This window comes from Sporobolomyces koalae (assembly GCF_050403365.1).
Source record: "Sporobolomyces koalae JCM15063 DNA, S_koalae_JCM15063T_v1_ctg2, whole genome shotgun sequence".
Lineage (NCBI taxonomy): Eukaryota > Fungi > Basidiomycota > Microbotryomycetes > Sporidiobolales > Sporidiobolaceae > Sporobolomyces > Sporobolomyces koalae.
The window spans coordinates 1-24749 of NW_027481769.1; the positions used below are offsets into that span (position 1 = coordinate 1).

At 53.9% G+C, this 24749-nt stretch overlaps 10 protein-coding genes across 10 annotated transcripts; 2 read left to right on the top strand and 8 right to left on the bottom strand.

The window, feature by feature from the left end:
• Positions 1-339: 339 nt before the first annotated feature.
• On the bottom strand, positions 340-890 carry JCM15063_005484 (uncharacterized protein; the record flags this gene model as incomplete). The annotated part of the gene is made up of 2 exons (XM_076675705.1): positions 340-487; positions 562-890. The coding sequence occupies 2 exons, from the start codon at positions 888-890 to the stop codon at positions 340-342; spliced, it is 477 nt and encodes a 158-aa protein (XP_076536844.1).
• Positions 891-992: 102 nt separating this feature from the next.
• JCM15063_005485 (uncharacterized protein) lies at positions 993-1652 on the bottom strand (the record flags this gene model as incomplete). Its single annotated transcript, XM_076675706.1, has 1 exon — positions 993-1652. The coding sequence occupies one exon, from the start codon at positions 1650-1652 to the stop codon at positions 993-995; it is 660 nt and encodes a 219-aa protein (XP_076536845.1).
• Positions 1653-1891: 239 nt separating this feature from the next.
• JCM15063_005486 (GYF domain-containing protein) lies at positions 1892-5940 on the bottom strand (the record flags this gene model as incomplete). The annotated part of the gene is made up of 5 exons (XM_076675707.1): positions 1892-2205; positions 2284-2665; positions 2731-4842; positions 4912-5304; positions 5380-5940. 5 exons carry the CDS (start codon positions 5938-5940, stop codon positions 1892-1894), a joined length of 3762 nt encoding a protein of 1253 aa, XP_076536846.1.
• A 512-nt stretch (positions 5941-6452) lies between these two features.
• Positions 6453-9313, bottom strand: UTP5 (Utp5p; the record flags this gene model as incomplete). The annotated part of the gene is made up of 5 exons (XM_076675708.1): positions 6453-6587; positions 6657-7034; positions 7127-7729; positions 7806-7910; positions 7976-9313. 5 exons carry the CDS (start codon positions 9311-9313, stop codon positions 6453-6455), a joined length of 2559 nt encoding a protein of 852 aa, XP_076536847.1.
• A 304-nt stretch (positions 9314-9617) lies between these two features.
• RPD3 (histone deacetylase RPD3) lies at positions 9618-12156 on the bottom strand (the record flags this gene model as incomplete). The annotated part of the gene is made up of 10 exons (XM_076675709.1): positions 9618-10189; positions 10265-10513; positions 10573-10713; positions 10781-10889; positions 11004-11269; positions 11344-11451; positions 11527-11755; positions 11840-11934; positions 12005-12019; positions 12090-12156. The coding sequence occupies 10 exons, from the start codon at positions 12154-12156 to the stop codon at positions 9618-9620; spliced, it is 1851 nt and encodes a 616-aa protein (XP_076536848.1).
• Positions 12157-12610: 454 nt separating this feature from the next.
• On the bottom strand, positions 12611-13832 carry JCM15063_005489 (uncharacterized protein; the record flags this gene model as incomplete). The annotated part of the gene is made up of 6 exons (XM_076675710.1): positions 12611-12751; positions 12844-12905; positions 12982-13353; positions 13425-13615; positions 13682-13712; positions 13793-13832. 6 exons carry the CDS (start codon positions 13830-13832, stop codon positions 12611-12613), a joined length of 837 nt encoding a protein of 278 aa, XP_076536849.1.
• A 236-nt stretch (positions 13833-14068) lies between these two features.
• JCM15063_005490 (uncharacterized protein) lies at positions 14069-16328 on the top strand (the record flags this gene model as incomplete). The annotated part of the gene is made up of 6 exons (XM_076675711.1): positions 14069-14317; positions 14467-14749; positions 14814-15042; positions 15113-15340; positions 15436-15592; positions 15666-16328. 6 exons carry the CDS (start codon positions 14069-14071, stop codon positions 16326-16328), a joined length of 1809 nt encoding a protein of 602 aa, XP_076536850.1.
• A 402-nt stretch (positions 16329-16730) lies between these two features.
• JCM15063_005491 (uncharacterized protein) lies at positions 16731-17360 on the bottom strand (the record flags this gene model as incomplete). The annotated part of the gene is made up of 1 exon (XM_076675712.1): positions 16731-17360. One exon carries the CDS (start codon positions 17358-17360, stop codon positions 16731-16733), a length of 630 nt encoding a protein of 209 aa, XP_076536851.1.
• Positions 17361-18497: 1137 nt separating this feature from the next.
• On the bottom strand, positions 18498-22138 carry JCM15063_005492 (uncharacterized protein; the record flags this gene model as incomplete). Its single annotated transcript, XM_076675713.1, has 8 exons — positions 18498-19257; positions 19321-19408; positions 19487-20446; positions 20507-21086; positions 21144-21201; positions 21277-21853; positions 21918-21991; positions 22068-22138. 8 exons carry the CDS (start codon positions 22136-22138, stop codon positions 18498-18500), a joined length of 3168 nt encoding a protein of 1055 aa, XP_076536852.1.
• Positions 22139-22694: 556 nt separating this feature from the next.
• JCM15063_005493 (uncharacterized protein) lies at positions 22695-24374 on the top strand (the record flags this gene model as incomplete). Its single annotated transcript, XM_076675714.1, has 5 exons — positions 22695-23232; positions 23313-23419; positions 23504-23713; positions 23781-24137; positions 24213-24374. 5 exons carry the CDS (start codon positions 22695-22697, stop codon positions 24372-24374), a joined length of 1374 nt encoding a protein of 457 aa, XP_076536853.1.
• Positions 24375-24749: the final 375 nt, after the last annotated feature.

Below are 24749 nucleotides of genomic sequence, written 5' to 3' on the forward strand. Positions count from 1 at the left end.
TTTTTTTTTTTTTTTTTTTTTTTTTTTTTTTTTTTTTTTTTTTTTTTTTTTTTTTTTTTTTTTTTTTTTTTTTTTTTTTTTTTTTTTTTTTTTTTTTTTGCTCCCGCCCCCCCCCCCCCCCCCCCTCTCGCTCTTGAAAGCCACTAATTGACCTCGTAGCTGTTTTTGAATAAATTCATTGCTTTCTTGGCAATCACAGCTGTCAGGGACCCCACCGTACAGAACTATTCAAACTCGAGCGGTGTTTTCTGATTAAAGTCAGGAATACTCTTCGTACCCCCTTTCATCATGCGTGGCCTGCCTCAGACTCGGGTTCTTTTTCTTCTTTCTCGCACTTGCTCACTCGTTTACTGAAGGAACGACGAGTTGACGAGTCCACTGTTCAAGCTGATCTTTCGTTTCCTTCAACTGTTTGTCCTCGAGTTCGAGTTGACCCGAATGATTCGAAAGCTCTGATTCGAGTTGTTGCTGACGAATGAGGCTCCTCCTGTTTCCAGTCCATACGTCCAAGAGCAGTCGATCAATTTTTCAGTGCACAACGAGGGGAGAGAAAAAGCGCACTGAAACAGCTCCCGACTCGTTTGAACAATCTTGTCGAATTGATTCACAAACTCTTGAGACCGATTCGCAAAGATCTCTACCAGTTGTTCCACATTTTTGTCGGATGCAGCGGGATCTTGCTCGTTTGACTCAATGTTGTCGTTTCGTTTCGCTCGAGCGAGAGCTTTGGCGTGATCGAGGTATGGATGTTGGCCCGCAAAGAGAGTCGGGATCGGATCCATCTTTTCAGATTCGGACAGAGTGACATGGGTCGCAAGGTGGAGTCGAGATTCGAAGGTCGACAAGTCTGTACGACCGAGGTCGTTGTTGTCGTTGTTGATCGGTGACATTGATTGTGAGGTTTGATTCTCACGTTTCTTTGACAAGCCCGCCTGAGCAGCGTCGACCTACAGAGGTACAACAGAGTCAACGACCAGGGATCTGACCTGGTCTCAAAAGGGACAACTTGCGAGGTCTAGATCAAGTCGAGGTCCAAGCTGTGACGATTGCCCTTCAGCATGAACGCTCTCATCGTCTTCCGATTCGTCTTCGATCTTGCTCGAATGCCAACGTCTCCCGGTAGTGACCGATTCTGACAAGTCTTGCTCCTCGTCTTCATCATCGGAACCTTCGTTCATCGCGATCGGTGAACTTGCAACAGGTGGATCCGTTGCGGAGAAACAATCGTTTTCTAGTTTCTTTATCGCTGCCTGTAAATGTTTGCTTGCTGCAACAGTGAGAGGTAGAGGCGAATGAGGGTTCGCGCCTCCGCAGCGACCTCGAGGAGGCAACATCTGGGCGTGACCTTCGTCAGGGTCTTGACCAAAGTCGTGATCGTCTCGCATCCTCTTCGCATCGTCGTTGCTGGTCGGATAGTTTGAATCGAACTCGAACCGACGTCGTTTGCTCGGGACAGACTGAACTTCGCTCTCTTGGTCTTTGCTCAATTCGACTTCGCTCTGCGATTCAATGTGGAGACGATCAAACGAGCGACGTCCAGCTCGTGGGATCGAGCGATACATGAAACTGCTGAGGTTGCGATTCGCGAATCGAACCGGGGTTTGAGTGTCAACGGGAGGACTTTGAGCTAGACCTCCCTTGGAGAGATCCATTCTCGCGCTGTCAAGTTTCGAGTTGGCGAGAACCGGCAAGGTGCGGAGAATGTTGCAAAGGGAAAGTGACGAGGAAAAGCGAGAGGTGGGAGAGATCGCTCGCTCGCTTTCAAGTTCAAATCGCGCTCGTCTCGCTTTTTTTCTTCTCTCCAAGTCCAAAATGAACCGCACCAACGTGTGTAGAGTAGGGCTTGCCGCACGAGCAATATAATTTTTGGGGGTTCTTGCAACCAACTGCTTTACTTGCTTCCCTTCTTCTTCTTTCCACCCGAAACCTTGACACTCCACTCGGCAGGTTTACCCGTCTGAGGTTGCGCAAGAGCTTGTGCCATCGAAACCGCCGGAGTTTTACTCGAAGCGACGACTTTACCTTTGGCAAAGATTTGCGGGTATCGTACCGCGACATCGTTCTTGCGACGAGCGGCATAGTCGTTCGCGAAGCGACGTCCGTCGAGCGTCGACGAGTTGGCATACACTGAATCCGAAATGATCTCGAGCACGTCCGACGAAGCGTCGAGAGGGAACGAGAGCAGCACTTGGATAAACTCTTCCACTGTGGGCGAGAGAAAGGGCAACCATCTCGGGTCAACATCCTACCCGACGAGAGGTTGGGAGAAAATGCAAGACGTACTGGGAACCTGAAGTCCTTTCAAAGCCTGGCGGATCCAAGCGAGGAATTCAGAGGAAGGCGGAGGAGGGTTCTCGGCATCGTACACTTGAGCCGAAGGGGTAGACGAAGCGCCGTTGACATTGATCGAGCGGATGACCGAAGGTTTCGTTACGAGAGCCGAACCGGAAGGAGTCGAGACGGCCGAAGGACGCACAGCGACCGGCGTGGCAGACGTCTTGGACGAGAACGACGCGGTGCTTGTGGGAACAGCCGGACGAGCGGAAGGTTGCACAACGACCGATCCTGCCGAGGGGAGTCCCGGGATGATCGACTTGGTTGCAGCGGCAGTGTGGACAACAGCAGGCTTGACAGCGACCGTAGTCCAAGGAGCGGAAGGGTTACCCTGTAGCAGAATCGAGTCAGTACTTCTGCGTGTCAGCTGAAGCCAGAAAACAACCGAAACTTTACCTTCGTGGCAGTCGCGGCATAACCTTTGCCCGCGAACGAAGAAACTCCTGATTGAGTTTGTTGCTGAGCTGCGACTTGTGCCTTCTTCCTGCGCTCCTCTTCCTCCTGAATCTCTTTCAAGGTCTTGCCAGTCGACTTGGTCGAGGTGGGCGTAGCAGGCTTCGTCCAAGGAGCCGATGCGGAAGGTTTGACAGCCGGGACTTGAGCGGGTCCTGCCGCCCAGTTGGCAGACGAAGGGAGTTGTTCGGCCGCGAGCGCAGCTTCAGCTGCGGCAGCCCGCTGAGCAGCTTGAATGTTCGCTTGAGCCGCTTGCACGCGTTGGGCAGCTTTGCGCTTGTCGGCTTCACGTGCTTCAGCTTGTTGAATCTCGCGTAGTGAAGGCGAAGCGGCTGCACCGGATCCACTTCCGGGCGAGACCGTCTCGTCTTTGGCCCAGGGCGCGATTGCAGGGGCCTTGGCGTTGGTTGAATCAGACTCAACCGACGGGGCCACCGAAGGGGAAGCAGGGAGTGACTGTTCCGGTTCGGGAGCAGGGGATGCCTCGCGAGCGACAGCCGCAGCGGTGGCGGCTGCAGCGGCTGCAGCGGCAGCAGCTTTCGCCTCCTTGGCCTCCTTCGCGGCGCTCTTCTTGGCAGCGGCGGATGTCGGTGCGACTACGGGTTGCTCGATGATGACGGGCTCGACAACCGTGACTTCCTCAACCACGGTAGGTACTTCAGGTTCCTTCTTCTCGGGCACGGACTCGACGACGACAGTCTCGACGGCCTGGACTTCGGGTTCTTTCGTCTCGACGGGCGCAGTCTCGACCGCAACAGGAGCAGGAGGACCGATCGGGGTGGCAGCCGGTTGCGCAGGCTGTTGAGCAGGGGATCCGATATTCGACCACGGCTGTTGTTGGAATTGCTGAGGCTGCTGCTGCTGCTGCTGAAGTTGCTGCGGTTGCTGAGGAACCTGCTGACCGATCCAGGCAGTAGGAGCGGGTTGTTGCGCAGGGGAACCGTGAGCGAGTTGACGAGGGTCAAAGTACGAAGGAGCTTGGAGAGGCGAAGGTCGTCCAAAGACATCGGCGCCAGGCAAGTGTCCCGCGTACTGAGGCGCGAACGAGGGAGATTGCGCTTGCTGCTGGTGTTGCTGTTGCAACTGGCGAAGGACATCGACAGACGAGGGAATGCCGTGTTGGACCAGAGGAGATTGAGTGGCGTATTGCTGCTGCTGTTGTTGCTGCTGCTGCTGGAGTTGCTGCTGCACAAACAATTGTTGAAGTGCGGGCGAGCCGGCCGCGACGACCGGAGAACCCCAAGGGTCGAGAGCGGTTCCTCCAGGCGTGTTGACGGCACGAGCTCCGAGCAATTGAGGGATCGACTGAGACTGCACCGAAGGACTCGCAACGTTGCTGCCAAACGGTTCGTAGTACGAAGCAGAAGCTCCATTCGCTCCGGCGAAGCGGGCCTGTCCAATCGAACCCGTGAATTGCTCGAGAGGCGTTTGTGCGCGCGAAGCTCCCCACGCCGATGAAAGTTGGGGAGTTCCAGGAGCGGACGAGAACGCAGAACCGGGAGCGGTGCCGAGGTACGATGGTTTGGGCGCGAGGAAGGGCTTCTCGCTGTCTCCGGTACGGCGAATCAATTCGGCAAGAGTTTCAAAGTCGAGGTCCGAAGTACGTTTCACGCGCAGGTCGGGCTGGAAGAATTGTTGGCGATACCAATCGTGCATCATCGTGGCCGAGAACGGACCTTGAACCTGACCCGAAGGGTCGCGGTATTGCCAGTTGACCTCGGCGGGAGGAGGGAGAGCGGACAGTCCGGGGGGAGGGGCGGCACGAGCAGGGGTCGAAGTGCCCGAAGCGAAGACGGGCTTGTTCGAGAGGAGGGAATCCTCGAGGGGATCCGAGTCGAGCGCGAGAGAGCCGAGAACACTCGCGGTGAGATCTGCCTCGGCCGACAGGGATCCGGTGGGCGAGTTGAGCGACGATCCATTCAACTGAGCCGGGTCGTTGTTCTGCGAGTCGTGCTTGTCTTGATCCCAAGCATCGGGAACTCGATCATGTTCCTTGTCTTCGACCTTGCCGTCTTCAGGAAGAGGGAAACGACGCGAGCCGAAAGCAGAAGGACGCTACACCGCCGCAGGATGGGAAAGATCAGTCAAAACAGTGTCTCGCAGTAGAGTCCGCCAGCGATTTACCTTTTCGATCGACTCCTCGGTTTCTTGAGCCTGTCCGCGTCTCCACCTGCCTCCTTGCCAGACCTCCTTGCTCGCCTCGCCGTCCTTCTTGCGCAAGACGGGACTCGCAACGGGAGCAATTCCTCCGAGCACTCCGCCCATGATTCCCATCGAACCGGGCCCGGTACTCCTCTCGCGGGTCCTACGCTCTCTGCCGAGACCTGCCTCTGCCCCCGGGATACTCGGAGAGCGAAGGCTCGGCGATCCCAGTGCGCGATCACGATCACGAGGAAGGGCGCCGAGGGTCGAGAGGTCGAGGGTGCCGTTCGCGCCGTTTGAATTCGAGAGGGAAGAATCGGTGCGGTTCATGCGCGACGGACGAGCGTTTGCCGGGTGTATGGTCGTCGCGAACAGCTGAGGTCCGAGATTTCAAGGTTCAGCGTGACAACACGCTGGTCGAGAGGATTCTGTGGAAACCGAGAAACTCACGTCTTTCTCGCCTTCGCGGTATTCCTGCAAAGCCCACGGCTTGTACTCGGAAGCTTCGCTCGTCGAGAGATCACGCGTGGCCATTTCGTGTACTGCCAACTCGAGGGGTCGCTTCTTTGCCTTGTCGTCGTCGTAGAGACTCAACAAGAAGTCACGCGAGTACACGAACGGTTTCGTTTTCCCTCCACTGAACCCGCCAGCCCCGCCCAAGACGCCGTCTTCTCCGTTTGCATGTGCACCGTTTGCAGCGAGCGAGGGCGACAGGATCGACGAGAAGGATCGAGGTGCGAGGTCTCCATTCGAACTCGGGTTGCTGTCTTCACGTTGACGTGGAGAAGCGGTAGCCGAGTTGGACCACGATCCGTGAGAAGGGTTCGCCGGTGGGTTGACTGGAGCAGGACCGTTCAAAGTGGAAGGCGAGGTCGCAGTCGAGGAGGAAGAGTTGCCGCCGTTGCCGTTCACACCCGTGCTGCCTACCGATCCCGAGTAGCTGCCCGTCCTGCGCGCAGGACGAGGGGGAGCTGCAAAGCTGAATGCTGAACCTGGACCTCCGAATGACATGGTTTGCGATGGTTCGAATCGAGTGGAAAGAAGTTCGAGAGAGCCTGGTCCTCCATCAACAGTCTCGCTCAGCTGCGTGCAACACGCTCCAATCGTGTAGCCTAGATCATCTTGGGATGCTCACCTTGGTAGGGAAAGAGCGGTGAGGTGAGCCGTGCAGGAAAGGATCGACCGTTTTTGGGTTCCTTTCGCCAGAAACTTTTCTCGGGTTCGATTTCTCAATGCCGTGCCAGTGTCAAAAAGAATGCCGAAGCACGGACCATGTTTTCTTGTGTTTCTCCCTCTACAACTCCTCTTGCACCCTTCTGAGCGACTCGTATCTATTCCAACTTTCCATCTGCATCGACTCGTGAAGCGTCAAGCTCTCAAGAAGAATTGTCGAGGCGCTAGGAGAGGTTCAAGATCAATCCGTTTCTGCATGAGAATGGATTACAATACATGCAGCAGTGCCGGATGATACAAGTAGGGAAAAAGAGCCAACAGGCGTCGACACTTCTAAGGGCAAAAGGGATCTAGTCGCTCTCGTCTCCATCTTCTTCCAAATCGTCTTCGTCGATACCTTCGAAATCCTCCTCGTCGACCTCGTCGTCATCAAACTCTTCGTCCTCAGAGGCCTCGAGGTCGAGCAAAGACGAAACACCGTTGACCTGTACAGCACGACAAAGGTTAGCACCAGATTTGGGGGGCAGTTGAGAGGATAAGAGAGAGTGACTCGCCTTCCGCCTCGGTTTCGCACTTCCTGCGCCATCTTCCTCGTCCTCGAATGCACTATCAACGTCTTCGTCGTCGTCCTCATCTTCATCCTCGTCGTCGTCAAATTCGTCTCCACCTCGAGGACCGAGTACGACATCTTCGATCTCACCATCGTCCTCATCATCGCTCTCGCCCTCGACGTATCGTTTCGCTTTCGACGAAGTCCTCTTGCCACCGTTGGCGGGCAATTGCGCAGATGCGGTCGGTCGGTCTTGTCTCATGTCGATTTGCGACATGACGAGTTCGAGTCGACCGTTCAGTGCGAGGAGTGCAGGTTGGAGGGCGAGTCGTTGCGTGAGCGACGCATGCAGCGACGCGAGGCGGTTCACGAGGGAAGGAATCTGCGTTACGAGCGAGATGAAATCAGTATCTTGCGGTAAGAGCGGAACAAGCGGCGACCGGGCAAAATTCCAGAGGAAAAAAAAAAACTCACGGTGACCAAGAATCCAACGTGCACGATCAAGGTCTCGCGCAACCAGACGACGAGAGCTCGAGCCCTCTTGACACTTGCCATACCTTCCTTGCCTCGCTTCTCTTTGCCTAATCGTTCGACGAGAGCTTCGAGGAGACCGAGAACCAAAGAACCCGAAGGCAAACGTTTGACAGTCGACCGCACGAGGACCGGGTTCGAGTGAGTGAGACACGATTCGAGGAGAGGAGCGTCGGACGAGTGCAGAGCTTGAACGAGCGTCGTCGTGAGTGTTGTAGCGGGTACACTCGAAACCTCGTCGTCATCCTCGTCTTCGTCAGAGTCTTCGACATCTTCCGATCCTGACGATTCGGAAGCAACCTCAACATCGTCAGCTCCAACCGACGCCTTTTTGGCTGCGAGGGCAGCTTTTCTGCGTTCCTTCTTCTGCGACACGTTGAGCGCCTTGAGTCGATCCGCGAGCGTAGGTTCGGCCATGTCGACATCGAGTTCTCCAGCATTGATCGCTTCCTCCTCGGCGTCCGAGTCCACCGCAGCGGCATCTGGAACACCCGAAGTCGCAGCAACGGCCGAGGTCGAATGCTCAGAGTATCGAGCCGGTTGAGGCTAAGTTGCGCGCGACGAATTCCATCATCAGTTTCGGGAAACTTGTTTCGCAACGCCCGCGGGTCTATTGACTCACAACGCTCGACGATGCATCCGCAGCAGCTCCGACAAGGAGACTTCCATTAGCAGATCGAGACAGCTCGACCTTTTTGATCGCAATGCCGTCTTCATCTCGGAAAGCCTGTGCCCATGCGATCTATGAGCCAAAAGAGAAAAGAAGGCAACCGAGTCGTCGGGCAAACTCACGACAACCTCAAACACGGGCTTGACTCCACCTCGACAGACGATCGCAGATCCTTCCAATCCTTCCCGGAATGCAACCTCTGCCACTCCCGCAGCGGATGATTGGGCCGACGAGCTGATTTCGGTCGAAACTTCGAGCGCGACAACGGTCGAAGCGTTCTTCTTGCCCTTCTTGGCGGGAGAGGCGGATGGGAACACGAGGGGCAAGTTCGTGAGCGAGACGGAGCCGGTGATGGTGTCGATCGCAGCGAGAGTTTGCGAGTCGGACGCGGTGGAAGAGGAAAACGAGAGCGGAGAAAGGGAGGCGGACGAGACACCGCTGTCGAGAGCGAGGCGAGCGACGAGGGCGCCATTCGCAGGCGAAGACGAAGACTTTGCTGGGATTGACCAGATTTGCACGAATCGATCCGACGAAGTGAAAGAGAGGAAGGAGAGAGTATCGACTTCGCTCGCAACTGTGGACGAAGCAGCTCCAGTCCATCGAATCCGAGCCGGTTCGACATGTCCAGTGCAACGTCCGATTTCCGTAGCCTTGAGTTCCCGGAGTTTGTCCTTCTTTGCTGGTGCAGATCCAGCGAGTTGAACAGTGTAGACATGCAACGAGAGGTGCGAGAGCACGATCTGCGCCTGCGAGGACGACTCGTAGCGCACGAGCAGATCGTCCCACCGTTTCTCCTCCGTGAGGCCGTTCACCTTCCCGACCAAATTGGCCGATGCGAGATCCCAGAGTCGTACTGCACCATCCTCGTGTGCACTCCAGAGGTGTCCGTCTTGGGCGTACGAGGCGGAAACCGGCGAAGCAAGAGCCGTTACGGGAGAAGTCGAAGTCGCGTGGTGGAGCGTTCGCGCTTGCGCAACTCCTCGAGGGTCCCACAGCAGCACAGAGCCGTTCTCGAGTCCGAGGGCGATCGCAAGTTTAGGCTCTACCGAAGACGACGATGCCGGTTTGACAGGAGAATCGACTTGAGCAGATCCTCCATCGCTCTTTCTTCGTTTCTTGCCACGTTTGCTTTCAGCCGTACCGTTGACGAGGTTCGAGTCGTCGGTTGCCGAGGCATTCGAAGTTACGGGCAGCCAGCACCACTGCATCGAACGCACTCTTGGTTCTTCATCGTTCGCAGCACCGTCTTGTCCCGCTCCATTGCTCGCCCATCGCGAGACACACTTGCCAGACTCGACTTCGTACACTCGGAGGGTGTGCGCGTCGGGAGCGCAGTGGAGGTGGGCGTAGTAGGGCGAGGCAGAAGAAGTTGAGGGACTGAAACTCGTCAACACGCTCGCGATCGATGCCGGGTTGATCGCGGTCGTGCGCGGAGTACTCTTGGGAGTCTTTTTGCCCATGCTTGCAGTCTACAGCTGAGGCGGGTTGGGCACGAGTACGGGGTGAGGAGGTTTCTCGACTTTATTTCTTTCGCCTCTTTCATCTGCTCCCCTTGAGCTCATTTTCCAACTCATCACAACCCTGTCTCTCGATCGCACATCGAAACGACGTTATTTCAGACAACTTGGTCAAGCTCTTTTTAAAATTTTGCGTTGAATTCGAAAAAATGTTCGACAGATCCCTGTGTTCCAGAATTTGCAGGAGGATGATGGAATTCGCACTACAACCGAAAAGCAATCCTTGAACTATGCAAGTGATCGAACCCTATTCCTGCTGAGCCGTGATCCGGTCGGCACTCGTACCTTGAACTGGCATTTCGACATCCTTGATCTCAGCAACTTCCGAAACAACGTCCTGCATGGCCGTGTCCGTATCGCGAGGAGAGGCGGCGGCAGGAGGAGCAGGAGCTTCTGCGATCTCTCCCGCTGCGATCTCGGCTTGAGGAGCAGTGTCGGTCAGAGCCGCTTCGATCGGTGCCGACTCGACTTGGACTCCGACAGCCGTATCCACCGCTTGCGCTGTGTCTGCTGCCGTATTCAGAGGATCTGCTTGCACGCGAGGTTCGAGAGGTGCGAGGGGTTCCTCAGCACCACACGTGACGTTCGTAGGCAAGGGTGCAACGTCCGCCTCGACCGGTGCTTGCGAGGTGGCCGCCGAGCTCGCAGCGCCGTCAGCCGGAGGGACGACGGCCTTGTCTTCAGTGACTCCTGTTCTCGGAGAGAGCGAGCGCCGTGCGTTCCCGGTCGAGATCGAACGATCTTTGCGACCTTGTTCACCTTCATCTTCCGAATCCGAGTACTCGTCATCTCGTTGAATACGCTTGTCCGAATCGTGCTCTTCACGAGGGAAATAGTAGTGACGCATGAATCAGTCGCTGCATACAGGGGGGGCAAGATTCATGGTGGACTGACGGTGTCTCCTAACGTTCGGATCCCTCTCGTCTTCCTCGTCGTCGTCATCTTCGTCCATTGCCGTTCTCGGGATCGCTTGCGTTTGCACACTCGGCGCGTGTCCTCCACCGGTTTGCCTCAAGTTCTCCAACACTTGGGTCTTGATCTTTTCGAGGTACTCGCGCGTGTTGAGATCGTCCGCGTTCGATTGTGGCACGTCTAATCGATACGTCGGACCAAAGTACTCGTAGTACTCGTTCATCGGAATATCTGGAAATGCAGTAATCGATGTAAGCGTGAATCAGGATTCGAGAGTTTTCGGGCCTTACTCGCTCCCAATTCCATTCCGGCAGCGAGACCCGTCTCGAACGCCCAGGTACGTGCAACATTCCTGATCGTGTACCCTCCTCCTCCTAGGACGAGAAGTGGCAGTCCGAACGATTTGATGAACTGCACGCAGTTGGCGTGTCCTGTATTTCCAATCGCGTGAGTATTTTGCGATCGCACTACGAGATTTTGGAGATCTTTGTTCCGTACCGCGCATGGACAGGTTGAGAGTACCCAACCTGTCTCCCGATAGCGAATCTCCACCGCATTGCAACACGACCGCCGAGGGTCGGTACCAATCCATGATTTGTTGAATGACCTGTCGACAGAACCCAAAAGAGAGGACTTGCGGTCAACAATCTACATCCCGACCAAAAAAAAAAAACCCTTTCTCGAGAGAGAGAGTCGAATGAATTCCGAAAAAGGGACGTACAGGTTCAAACACGCTCTTGTACGCCTCGTCCGTGATTCCATCCCGAAGTGGGAAATTGACCGAGTAGTTGCGACCTTTGCCAAACCCGATATCTTTGATGTCTCCCGTTCCCGGGAAGAACTCTCCATACTTGTGAAACGAACACGTCATGACTCGATCGGTCGTGTAGAACGCTTCTTCGACTCCATCTCCATGGTGCACGTCAATGTCGACGTACAGCACTCGTGGGTGATACCTCAACAATTCGAGGATACCCAATACGATATCTATCTCTCAAGCAAAACCAGGGCAGTCAGAGTCAAGAATATCGCTTCCGAGGCAATCAGGGTTCATCACTGACCGTTGATGTAACAGAATCCAGAAGCTTCGGCTTTCTTGGCGTGATGCAACCCCCCTGCCCAGTTGATCGCAATGTCACATTTGTCTCTCGAAAGTCGAGCAGCTCCCTCTGTCGATCCGCGCTTGGTGTGAGTAATTTCCGATGCAGAGGAAAGGGAGAGAAGAAGAAAAAAGAAAAGCGCACCCATGGATCCACCTGCCGAGATTGAACAGTACTCGAACAGTCCATCAAACACGGGACAATCGTCTCCTACGTTGAACCGACCCATCTCTCGTGCCAACCCTGCCGTCTTGTTGCCCCCGTTGCCTTCGGCTGCTTGTTCGACGAGGTCGGGAGTGACTCGGGACAAGAAATCGACATACTCGTCCGTGTGAAACTGTGCCATCTCTTTCCTTGTAGCAGGTTTCGCTCGCTGTTACAAAGATAAAGGCCAAAGGGGAAAAGTAAGTAGGGAGGGAAGAGAGAGAGAGGTAGTGTAGAGAAAAACCAAACTGACAAAGATTTCCATCTTCTTGTACAGGCCATAGTTCATGACGAGTGAGTGAGTCATTCGAATTCGATGAGGCTTCATGTAGTGAGAAGGACCGTAATCTGTGATGGACAATGACACTCGTCAGATGAACAAAGTGCCGTGTTGAAGAGTCAATACTCCAGTACTGACGGTAGTTTCCAATATCTGCAGCACACGCACAGCCAAGTTAGAAGAAGCTCGTAACGTGTACGGGTCTAGAGAGAGAGAGACGGACCCGAGTCGAAGAAATAACAAGTCCGTTTCTTGTTCTCCCCCGTGATCGGAGTCATGATGCCCGACATGGTAGGCAAGACTCAAAACTCGTGTGCGCTAGGGTGGACAAAGTCGACGAGCTGGAGAGCCGGATTGATCTAGGGCTGGGTCCAAGTGGGTGAACCGAAACACGAGCTGCGCTAGTGTACTCGATTCGAGCCGAAAGCAAGCCTTGCTGGAGTCGGCGTGTCGAGAAGGCGGTGAGCTGGGGGACTGCTTGAATCGCTCGACTTGAGAAAGACGAGTCGTGAAAGATGAGACGCCCCCCAGATCAGCCGGCGAGCGCGCTGCCGACCGCCGCGCGCATCTGGATTCCATGATTCCTCTCTCGCTCCTCTGTAGCAGCTTGTTCTGTCTATCTGATTCTTTGCTCTATACTGCTGGAATCAGAAACAGGCGTGTTCTCCCCTCGAATAGAGTCTAATCAACGTCTTTCGACTGCTATTTTTGCATGTACAGTACTTTTTTGCACTCGAGATCGCCTCACTTGTCGTCCCCAGCTTTCGCGAGATACGCTCGCTGAACGCGCTCGTCGTCCCAGTTGACAAACTCGCCACTGAGCTCTTTCTGCGCGCGAATCGCGAGCGAAGCGAGGGCCAACCCAGGTTTCGAAGGCGGCAACAGCTGTTTCTCCAATACCCCTCGACACGTCAGGAACACTTGTTGATTGTGGGAAAGAGTGAAAGGGAGAGAAATAGTTGAAGCTTTTGACGTACCTCTCCTCTCGCATGCAACCCTGTGAATCGATCGTGTTCACTCGGCTTCATGTACTGACCACCTGAACCAGATCGAGAATCACATTGTGCGAAAGTCAGAATGATCGAGAAAACAGAAATGCGCAAACAATTCGTTACCTTTCTCGCGAATGATTTCTTGCATCTCGGTTTCGACGACTCCAGGTCTGACCGCGACCGAGACGACTTTGTCTTGTTCGTTCCCGAGGGTCCTCACGAGCGAGTTGAGGGCCGCTTTCGAAGCCGAGTACGGACCCCAACTCTGAACTCCTCCGGTCGCAGCTCCCGAAGACACCATGATGATCCGGCCGTGAGCCTCGGCGTCCGGGTCTAACGATTTGCCTTCAGTCGAAGCGAGGTGAGGTAAAGCGTGTCCGACGATCGAGACGAGCGAGAAGAAATTGATGTCGAACAACGATTTGTATTCAGCGAGTTTGTCTGGTCCGACAAACGAACTCGTCGATCCAAGGGGATGCAGAGTCCCCGCATTGACTAGAGAGACGGTCTGAATCAGTGACATGTCCAAGTCGGGGAGTGTGAGAGCAAGAAGAGAGAATTCGCACGGATGATGGCGTCCAAGCGACCGAACGATTGCAGAGCCATCTCGACTGCTTGCTTGTTGTCGTCGTCGCGCGAGACGTCACCTTTCGAGATGATCAGTGCTCCTGGATAGGTCGATGCGAGAGCTTCGAGCTCGGGTGGAGTTGACCGGGAGAGGGACAGGACATTGTAGTTGTGTTCGAGCAGGATCTGGCTGTACCGCAATCAAGAGGGTCAGTTGCTCACGGCTCTTGAGACCAGACAGAGTGAAGGGACCCACAGGGTTGCGAGTCCGAGCCCTTTGCTACCACCTACACCGCAAACAAGGAATGACGCGCTCAACGGACACTCGCGATACGCTGCTCAAACACGAACACGAGTCGAGAATTACCTGTCAGGATTACAGAGGGTCTGCCTTGGTACACCGACATGCCTGGACGCGTATTGCGAAGAGTAGAGGCGGCCCGGGATGGATTATATTCACATACCTTTACAATTCTCTTGATTGTGAGGTAATTGTAATCAATTCATTCACCGCTCGCCTCGAGTAGCATCATTTCAACCCAAACTCGCGGCGCCTCCTCGGAACGACTCGGATCGGCCAGCTTCCTGCACAGCTCGTCGAAAACTGTCATTCCGCCTCGTGTCGGTACGAACATTAGGGAGGATGACTTCAGTCGCTCACCGACCGGCCGCACCGCACACACTGCATCACCTGTCCCATGCATCAACCAGCCAGGATTTGACCGCTGCGACGAGCGCATCCGGTGCCACAGCTGGAGCAGGCGATTATTCGGCACTCGCAGGCACGAAAGCGCTCACGCTCGCGAGCCTGCTCGAACATCCCGTGCAATTCACCAAACCCAGGCTCGCACACAAGGACGAAGACATTCCGTACCAGCCCATCAATCACAAGGTGAGTTTCAGTATCCCGTCCCTGTTGGCTCTACCCGTCTCCGACGACGGCTTCTCGCTCTGTCGCCCGTCCTTGTTTTTTTTGCTACCCCCTGCTCGCTTCCTTTTTTTTTGCACCGCCTCGAAACTGACTCTCTTCTCCGGATCCAGGGCGTTTCTCCCGCTCAAAACGCATCCGCGACCAAGGGTCAATCTCAAGCCGAAGCATCAACTTCAACCCACGCACCTGCGTCTGCATCGACGAAATCGCTGCTGTTCCCTCCGATCGACCCTTCCCCGGCATGGGCTCGCCCGTACCCAGTCGGATCGGGATTGCAGAACGTTGGCAACACTTGCTTCCTCAACTCGGCCTTGCAGTGTCTGCTGCACACCCCTCCACTCGTGCGATACCTCGAATCGTCAGGTCCGGCGAGTCATCCGAACCCTGACAAATGTCCGTCCTTCCCTCGTTCTCTCTCTCTTTCTACCTGAAAACTTAAGCTTTTGGTGTTTGGCAGGTGGGATGATGTCAAAGAAGGGATTTTGCATGACGTGCGCGATGAAGCATCTCGTCAAACAATCGTTCGCGTCCCAAAACAAGAAACGGAGTTACGCCCCGGGGATCGTCGTCAAGAACCTGAAACAGATTGCGAAACACTTGAGGTTCGGTCGACAGGAAGACAGTCACGAGTTTCTTCGATTCGTGATTGATGGCATGCAACTCGCTTCGCTTCATGGCAAATCGCCGTCAGTCGAACCATTGCTCATCGTTTCCAGTGTCTCCCCTTGCGGCTCTTAACCATTTTCGATCTTGCAGAAAATTGACGGTTGAGCAAAAGAATCAAAACCCTATTCATCAGCTGTTCGGAGGAGTGTTGCGGTCTCGAGTACACTGTACTTCGTGCGGTCACAACTCAGACACTCGCGATGCCATGTTGGATCTCTCGCTCGATCTAGGGAACCGAGCTTCGAGCGTGAAGGAAGGGTTGGACAACTTGGTCAAGATTGATCACCTCAAAGGACAGAACCGATACAAATGTGAAAAGTCAGTCTTTCTTCCATATTCCTCGTCTTCCCCCAACATTCTCCAGTTTCTCCTCTTTCTACTATTTCTGACCCATTTCGAGATATATTTTCCAGATGTCAAAAACTCGTCAATGCCGAGAAACAGTTTTTGATCGAAAAGGCACCTCTAGTCCTCACCATTCACCTGAAACGGTTCACTCCGACCGGTCGCAAAGTCGGAGGGTTCATCAAGTACCCTGAAACGCTCAACTTGCGAGGATACATGACCGATGTACGTCTTTTCCCAATTCGAGCTCGCATCGATTTTTATGCTGACGGTCCGCGGGTGTCTCTCCAAAACTTAGTCGAATCAATCGCCATCTTACAAATTGTACGCGATGGTGCTCCATTCCGGATCGGGACCTCACTCGGGTCACTACACCGCACTCGTTCAATCGGGAGCAGGCTCGAAATGGTACGACATGAACGACGACATGGTGTCACCTGTTCAAAGTTCGAGCGCGTTGACCCAAAAGAACGCGTACTGTCTGTTCTACGTGCGCGAGAAAGGGGACCAATTGAAAGAGATCCTCGCGGGAACGACTACAGAAGGAGCAGGCAAGAAGAGGAAACGTGACAGTGTTGGTTCGATGACGACGGGTCAAATCGTCAAGAGGGACAACGAATCTCCAGTTGGAAAGAAGGTGAAAGCGAATGGGAATGGACCTCAACCACCTCAGATTGTGACGAAATCTGTACCTTCTTCTCCAAAACTTTCGACCGCGACGTCGAATTTCAACCCGTTCGAATCGAGACCGAGTCCGATCGCGAAGGGTCCAACAGGAGGAGGAGAACCGACATCAGACTTGATCGCTCAAGTGCAACAAAAGAAACTCGAAAGAGCTCAACAACAACGAACGAAAGAGTTTCAATCTCGTCAAGGTTCTCAACCGCAATCAGGAAGCAGGAAGAGCAAGATTGTGAATCGTCTGATGGGCAGGAACAAGCCTAAAATCCTCGAGGGTTGAAACAAGACTTCGTCACCTTTCTCGCTCTCCTTGATTCTGCATCGTATCGCTCTTCACTTGTTTGTTGTAATACGAGTTCCTGTGCAATGTCTTTGACGTCTTCCCACATCACTGCCCAACTGGCAGACAGTCTCGATTGTTTCCTTCCCATGCATCTGTAACGTGGCACCCTTCATCTAAACAGCAACTGACAAAAGTACAGAACGAATCAATCGATGAGATTGATTCATCAGAAAGAGACATATAAAGGGGACAAGTGTGGTAAGGAAAACACCTTTCTTACAGCATCAAGATCCGCTCGGACTGTTTCCGAGCCTCTGATATGAGCATCTCGCGTACCGAATGCAATCTCTGGTGTGTCCATCTCACGAACCAAATGCAGACATCTACAGTTCCTCAAGCTCACTTTGACAAGCGTTCCGCCAACTTGAACGCCACGATCCCGAAATCTCGAGGTGCATCTTCGCTTTCTGCTCTAGCCTGAATCACCGCCCACGACGCTGTCTCCTTGATCTCTGCCCATTTCTTGACCACGTCATCCATTAATAGCTCTTGGACGTCGGGATACGAGTACGAAATATCAGAGAAGAGCTCGTAAAGCGCTCCCGATGTCGTAAGTTGGTGTGCGTAGTCCTCCAATGCAAGCTTGGCGAGATCATGTAGCTCGAGGAGATGAGCGAGGCGATACACGGAGCGAGGAGAAGCGACCGTGAACTCCTCTGTTTGGGGGTCGTTGCGTCGGGCCTTGACAGCCGCAATTCTTGCAGCTCGGGCTTGAGCATCGTCGAAGTTCTCGGTTTCTAAATAAAAGGCTGAGCGAATCGGAGCAAATTCGATCGTTTGTGTTGAAACCCAGATCAAGACTGCAAAGTACGTTGAATGGGCGGTGTCCGTCACGTTGACCACCTTGACGCCGGAAGGGACGGGGCTGTTCGTCTTCTTGGCAGTGTTCTCCTCGGCTTTGCCATCGTCCTCCGCATCCGAATCATCGAAAGTGTACGGAGGAAGTGCATCGCAGGTTTGAGCCATCATTGTGGATCCCGATCCTTCGGCAAAGTCGGACGAGAGCAATGAGCGAAAGTACGGCGAGGCCTTTGTGAGAACTTTCGAGCTGGCCCAGATCCGCTTCGACGACCTGGGGAAACTGAAACAGACGTCCTACGGCTGATGGTCACTCAGGGATGCTACATGGAGAAGGATGTACGTATGTCAGACCAGCAACACAGTAAATCCTGGATAACGTACCCGCGACAAGTCCAGCAACAGGACCCTTCGCTTGCCCTACTTCCAAGTGTATCTCGACTTGAGCGCTCTGGTCTTTGAACTGCGTGTGAGGACCGAACAAGGTGCCTCTCGGGGAAAAGGGAAATGCGCAATTTTCCAGGTTGATTGTCCAGATTGGGTGGTTTTCGCCAGAGCCATTGTAGGTGGGGGAGATCACTATCGACCCCTTCTTGACATGGAGAGGCTTGGCGTTGATACCTTTTGCGCGCGCGTGCCAGGTCAGAGCATAGCTAATTCCGTTTCAATCGAAACCTAGAGAAAAGTTCCAGGCACTGAGTTGAGTGCAACTGATTGCCACTGATGCAGCGGTATGGGCTCCTTTAATGTAGTGATAGCCCTGCTGTGGCAGGATGACCGTCTGAGAGTGCTCGATGATCATCTGCAGAAGCGCGTTTCGACATTATAAGTAAGGCCGACGGTATAACGACACGACAGTATCTCGGCGATTGCATCATCAACAGCGGGCATTCCACTCACCACGGAGTATCAGCGTATCGAGAGAATGGCGAAAGCGAGCTTGAAGAAGGAGGAAGAGGCGCAACCACGAGATCGATCGCGATTTCTCGTTATCGATGCGCACAAACCGCTTCCTTTATGTTTGCTGCGCACTCGAAGTCCTGTCCTTCGAAATAATCTCCTGCATTTCCTGGACTGTCTGCACCAAGTGACCAAACCTTGTACTCGTCTCGCAATACTCGGAATGGGGGGATGACAAGAGTATCGAAAAATTGCAAAGGAGAGGGTAAACGATACATCTAAAAAAAGGTGCTACAACAGATTCCACCGAGAAGGGTATGTACCAAAGAAAGCGAGTATATGCTACATTGAGTGATCGAGAACGGTTTCAAATCCGGTAAAGCCGCACTGGGTATGTCGGCCCGTTCATCATTTGCGAGTTCGAGCTGCTGCTGCTGCTCCAAACTTTTTCATCCCTTTGCGATTGTCCCTAGCTTGTCCTGCAACCCAATCTCCATTCTTGATCCTGTCGAGTTCTTTCAACAACGTTTCGAACGCGTCTGAAATCGGAGGATTCTTTTCCTCCCTCTCGATCTCCTTTTGCAGTTCAAACGTCGCTTGACCCGTCTGACTGTTGGACGAGGACGATGAGAGGGACGAGTCGAGGTGTAGGTCTTGATCAGGGTAAGACCATTGCAATTGAGGAGTGATTTTGCGAATGTGTTCTTGCATCTTGCGAACTTTGCTCGCAGGGATCCGTTCGAGTCGTTCGACGACCGAGAGTCCAATCGAGTTGATGACGTCGTTTTCTTCGATCAAGACGGTGTATTTCGACAAGTCGTTGATGTCGGGAGAAGACGGGAACAATCGACCGTACGAACGTTCTCGAAACAAGACCGGGATACATCCTAGCAAGAGTGCTTCGTAGAACGCACGTCGAGTTGGAGAATCGCCTGCAGGCATAGGACAGAACACGGATTGTTCCATGTGCGAGTGGAACACGTCGAGTTGTTGCGCCCCATCGACCGAGTTGGAAATGTCGTCAAACAGGATCCGTGAAGTTGAATTGCCTGGAGTCGTGGAGAACGTTTCAAACTCTTGTCGTAGTTTGGCGCGCAGCGCGAAACCGTTGAAAGGGTCTGACGCTGGAAGTCCCCATGGGTGACTGGCAGCGGCGGCGTAGTGAAGGCTGTGAATACCCGAGAAATGGTCAATTCCGAACCTTCTTCAAGAGGGAAATGAGAGAGCATACAGATAGGGACGGTCGTTGTTGAAAAAGTAGCTCCCGACCGTAGGTTTGGGGCCCTTGACCGAAGGCGAGAGGTGAAAAGCGGTGGGATCTAGAAACTCGTTCCAAAAACAGGTCAGTTTCCAATACGATCCCGCTTCCTCAAGACACGGTAGAAGAAAAAACTCACAAGGAACGTCGATGAGGTACTTCATACCTTCCTCGTAAGTTTTCGGAGCGTTCTCAATCGAAACCACGACGACCGACTCGCGGATCTCCTTCATGAACTCGGGAGTGAGAACGCCCTTTTCCAAGTTGCTCCGGATGGTCGCGATCGGTAGAACGATGCGAGGATAGTTGGTCTTGCCGACAATTTGCACGAGCTCGCGAAGGAATCGCGTAGTTTGTTCGATCCCGTCTGCGAGTACCGGCGAGTTGCACGACCACGGATTTGACCAGATTTGGGACAAGACGGGTAGGAAGATGAAATCGGGAGAAGGAGTCGAGAGGAGCGGGACCAGGTTCGAGTACGAGAGGAAGCGAGTCGTGAGGATGTCGTCCAAAGCGTACTGATCCGTGTTGGTCACGTAGTAGGGGTAATTGGGTTTCGAAGTTTCGAGCAGAGCTCCGTACGCCGATCTTGTCGAGTCTCGTTTCGGCGAAACTCCCCATGCACATTCAGTCGGTCCAGCACCTTGCATCAGCCTTGAATTGATCGGTTCAATGTGAGTGATGGCCACGGTCGGTCGACCTCGAAGTAACGTGCTCGAGCGATGCACTGCGAGTTTCTCTTGCGACGACGAGATGAGCTTCATGGCGGCAGTCGTGATCGAAAAGTGACGAGTTGGGAACGCGATCGAACCGCAGATGGTCACGAGTACGACTCCGACGAGCAAGTGCCACCTTCGCAAGAGCGGTTTGCCTTTGAGTCGGTAGTGTTGTCCATTCGGTTTCGCACGAGAAGCATCTTTCGTTTGACGCGGAGCAGACTCGAACAAGACTGTCGACAAGACGACTGCAAGACCGCCAATTGCCGACGGGACCGTAATCTTGAAGTCGAAGAGGAAGACCGAAATGATGAAAGTGAGCACGATCGAGACAGAGAGCGACAAGCTCTTCGACACATTGTCGGCATGCTTGAGTGCGAGAGCTGTAGGCTCGGTTGTTTCAGTAACATGAGACAGAGGCTGGAGAAGATTTCGGGGCTCACCGATCAAGAGTCCACCGACCGTTTGCAACAGGATGACGACCCAAGCCAAGGGAGTGAAACCCTCAAAAAATCCGTGTCCGGCTCTCAACACGGGATCGTACCAGTGATCAAGGGGGTCGTGAAGACCGTGAAAGTCGAGCGAGAGTCCTCCCATGCCCCAAAAGTGCACGTCGTTCGCCTGGAACAGGACGACCAACAGTCCAAACACTGAGCTGAACAGCGACAACTGGATGTTGCGAATCCAGAGTGACACGGGTTTCAGTTGCGGGGGCGCGACGAGCATGACCTCCTCGACGGCAGGCACGGCCGGTCGACGCTTGATCACGAGTTCAAAGTAGGTCGCAGCGATCGCGCTCGAGAAGCACGAGACGACGACCGCCGAAACGCCCGTGAGGTAATTCATCGACTCTGCGCTTGTAGCCGGGTGGTCGCCGTGTCCATGCGAGTCGTTCGCTTTGGCATAGATCGCACCGAGTTGCATCGCGGCGACTCCGAGTCCGAGCGTCGCAAGCGAGATCCATTGAACGAGCGCGAGCCGTCTTCCGAGGATGAGGACTGCACAGAGCGCGGTAATCAAAGTCTAGATTTCCGGACTTGTCAGCCAAAAGTTTCTTGCAACGCGAGTGATTGAACGCACCTTGAGCTGAAACGTAATTTGGAAGACTGGCACCGAGAGGTTGCGGGCGGCGATGTAGCTGGAATAGTGCACGAGCTACGAGTGAGTCTTTTTCTGGCACTCGAGTTCGAGACGATGGATCGAGTTTTCTCACATCAAGTTATTTTGAAGGGCAAAGAGCACTGCCGGGACACACATCTTGAACCAGTCCGACCCGAAAATGTCTTCGGACAACATCCTGAGGATTCCCATGCGTCTCCGTCGGACCCACATGTTGGGGTCGTCGAGGATCTTTCTCACAAGAGGTTCGGCCAATTCCTTCTCGTCTTCCATCTCCCTGGCGTACTTTCTCAGCTTCTCGGTCAGGCGGGGCGAGATTGGCTTGTGCGGCCACTGGAACGAGGCGAGCGTTTTGAATTCGGGCAGCTTCTTGGGCGGGGTCGATGCAGATCCAGTACCGTCCATGTCGAGCGTAACTTGGAGAGTCTGTTGTAGGTTCGCGGAACTCCTGCGACGGAGATGCGCGTCGGGTCTCGTAGTGGGCGCAGGTCGGTGCCCTTCCGAGATTGAGCGAGGCGGAGTGATCGGATCTGGCGAGAGGAGGTCTTCTTCCGAACTCGTCATGTACAGTTCTCGAGTCGGGAGAGGATGCCGGGGTGCGAGGAGGGTCGCACGTTCCTTGAGGGTGTCGCGCAATGCGAGCAGTGCCGAGATGATCAGTTTGCCGAGTTCTGCGAGAGCATGGTCGGGTTCAGCCTGAATTCGCGCTCTTCTCTCGATTCGTCTCGACCTCACCCGTCAGGAGCACTGCACTCGAAGCCTTGTACTGATGCTGGCCTGGTTTGAGGTTTGCCTGCGAGACATGCAACCTGAGAGCAAAGGGAGTGAAGCAACGAGTGAGTCGGGAGCGTGCACGTGACCGTCGACAGAATTCGCCAAACGCACACGATCGCGAGTACGGTCGACTGGAGGCACACGGCCGCAAGCGAGATGGTCCTCGCTGACATGGTCGCCATGCTGTCTGTCGCGTTGAGAATGACTGGGAACGCGCGAACAAAGGCGAATTGTACCGGAAGAGTCGAGGTCGACAGACGCGAGCTGGCCTGCAGCTTCAGTCACACGCAGACAGTGTGCAATCCAGGTTGAGAGCGAGGGCAGATGGAGCAGCGACGACGACGACGAGAAGAGTACAGATCAAGCCAGCGGACTGCAAAGCCGACGCCCGTCCCGAGAAAGAAGAATAAACGATCTGGAACTTGCAGCCGTCATACTTTCCCCTAAAGCGAACTTGGCGAGCAAGGGCAGAGAAGGCTGGCGAGGAGGTGTTTCAGCTGGTGAAACACCGATCACATTTTCGGCTGCCGCTTTCGGAAAGTTTCGTCAGCGCACAGCACTTTGCACGCCGCGCCGTGTCGCGTCTCGCCCCCTCTCTCGCTGGGCCTCTCCGTCCGGCACTGCCGTCATGCTGCACACTTTATTGTCTCATCCGGCTTTTCCGCTCCTCTCAGTCCAACTTGCTGCATTGTCGAGCGAGAGTCGCTTGTGCTCGTTTCCAATCACCTGAACGGCACCATGGCGTCGTCTTCGGTACACTTCAAAGCCCTCTCGCTCGCTGGACTCGACGACGACCGCACTTCGACTGCTGCGTCTCAACTCACCCGCCGCTCATCAATCGATGTCAAACCGTTCCCAGCCGCACGCAAGTACTCGGACGACCCTTCAAACGACGATTCCGACTCGCGCCTGTTGGCTGAAGCTCGCAGTCGCACCGTGAGGCCTCTCCCACGCAACTCGCGCTGCCTGCGCATCACGGCATACCTCGGCTGGTCCCTTGCCGCCTTGCTCCTCGTCATCCTCGTCGTGAGTCAATCGAGCGTGTCGCCCTCCGAGCGCATTCAGCACGGCATCGACAAAGTACGACAACATCCCTTTGCATCCGCATTGCTCGACAAGACTTCGAGCCTCGCGAGTGCGATCCATGTTCACAAACTGTCGCGTCCTGCAAACTCTGTTGGAGCGAGCGCGAGTGATTCGACTCGTTCCAATACGAGCGTAACCATCGTTTCAAGTTTCTACCGGATAGATTCCGGCAAGAAACATCGCGTCAGTGGTACGTGACTCCTCACTTCTATCAATCCGAGCTGTCAGTTCTCGCTGACTCGCGTTGACGTCGATTCTTTCGCTCGATAGAATACCACGAGTGGTTGACAAATTTCCTTGGTTCCGTCGAGCTACCGATCGTGTTTTACTGTGCGCCATCAATGGCAGCGTACGTGCGCAACTTGCGAGGCAACAAGGTGCGACTTTGCTCTTAATTTTCTGGTTGCGCTCACTCTCGCTGACTCAGGCGTTGCGGTGACCCTTCTTTGTGCAAAAACCAGCCTCTGACCCTGATTGCCGATTACAACGATCCGTTCGAGATGCCTCCACTCGTCGCACTCGGAGGCAAAGATTGGGCACAGAAACAGTACAAACTTGATCCGGAACAACGGTGGCATGTTCCAGACGTGTATGGAGTTTGGACTGCGAAACCTTGGATTGTCAGAGACGCGAGTGAACGCAACCCTTACGATTCCGAATACTTTTTCTGGGTAAAAGCTCTTTGCCTCTTTCGCAGTTTTCGATACGAATGAGATTGCTGATCGATGAACTAAACAGGTCGATGCTGGATCTTTCCGAGATGCTCAAGTTCATCATGATTTCGCGGCATTGCCCACTGTACTCGATCAAACGTTCGAACCTTTACCAGACGACACTATCTTGCTCGCCGCGACGACGAAACCGTTTGCAGATGGATTGGAATACGTTCAAGCGGCAAAACCTGGCAATCTTCCAGATCGTGAAGATCGATTACAAGGAGGATGGTTTGGAGGGAGGAAACAAGGGGTTCGGATGTGGGAACAGGCAGTTACAGAAGTGACGGTACGACAGAGTTCGTTGGGACAATTCGCGGGCAAGGAACAACCCATTTGGACTCAAGCCGCGAGATTGAATTGGAAGAAGATCTATGTCCAGGTACATTCACGCTTCTTCTATTGGGTCTAGGAATGACAGATTTTCTCTAACCAATTTTGTTCGGGATTTGTGCAGAACATGGCGTTACGAACAGGACCAGATTGTGGTGACGATCTGTGGTTCGGATTCGAATACTTTGCCGATGGAAGAGATTGCGAAATCCCAGTGTGGAACGGACCCGAGTATGCTGCCGAACTTGAACAAGAATCGAAAACCAATAAACCTGGTTCGGCTTAGAATCGGAATGGAACGGGCGGTCTACTCTATCGATCTGTTGTAGCATTTTTCACTGGCCTTGTATTGTACCGCATTTATCATTTTTTTACGCATTGCAATTAGCTCGTCTTTTCTTTGGGGGCCAATCCAATCTCGATTTTGATCTTGTGTCAAGAAAGTGGGAGACTCTGGTTGATTCTGATACGAGACCTAGGATTTTTCGGCCGCCTGACCAAAAGCGGAGATAGGTCACGAGCAGTCTTCGAGGAGGAATTAGATGCTTGAAACCTATATAATTCCGGGAAAGATGAGATAAGATAGAAGCTACAGGATTGTTACTGAAAAAGGGCTACAAAAAAGGAGTGACCTCAAAGGAAGAGAGTGTCGAAGATAGGT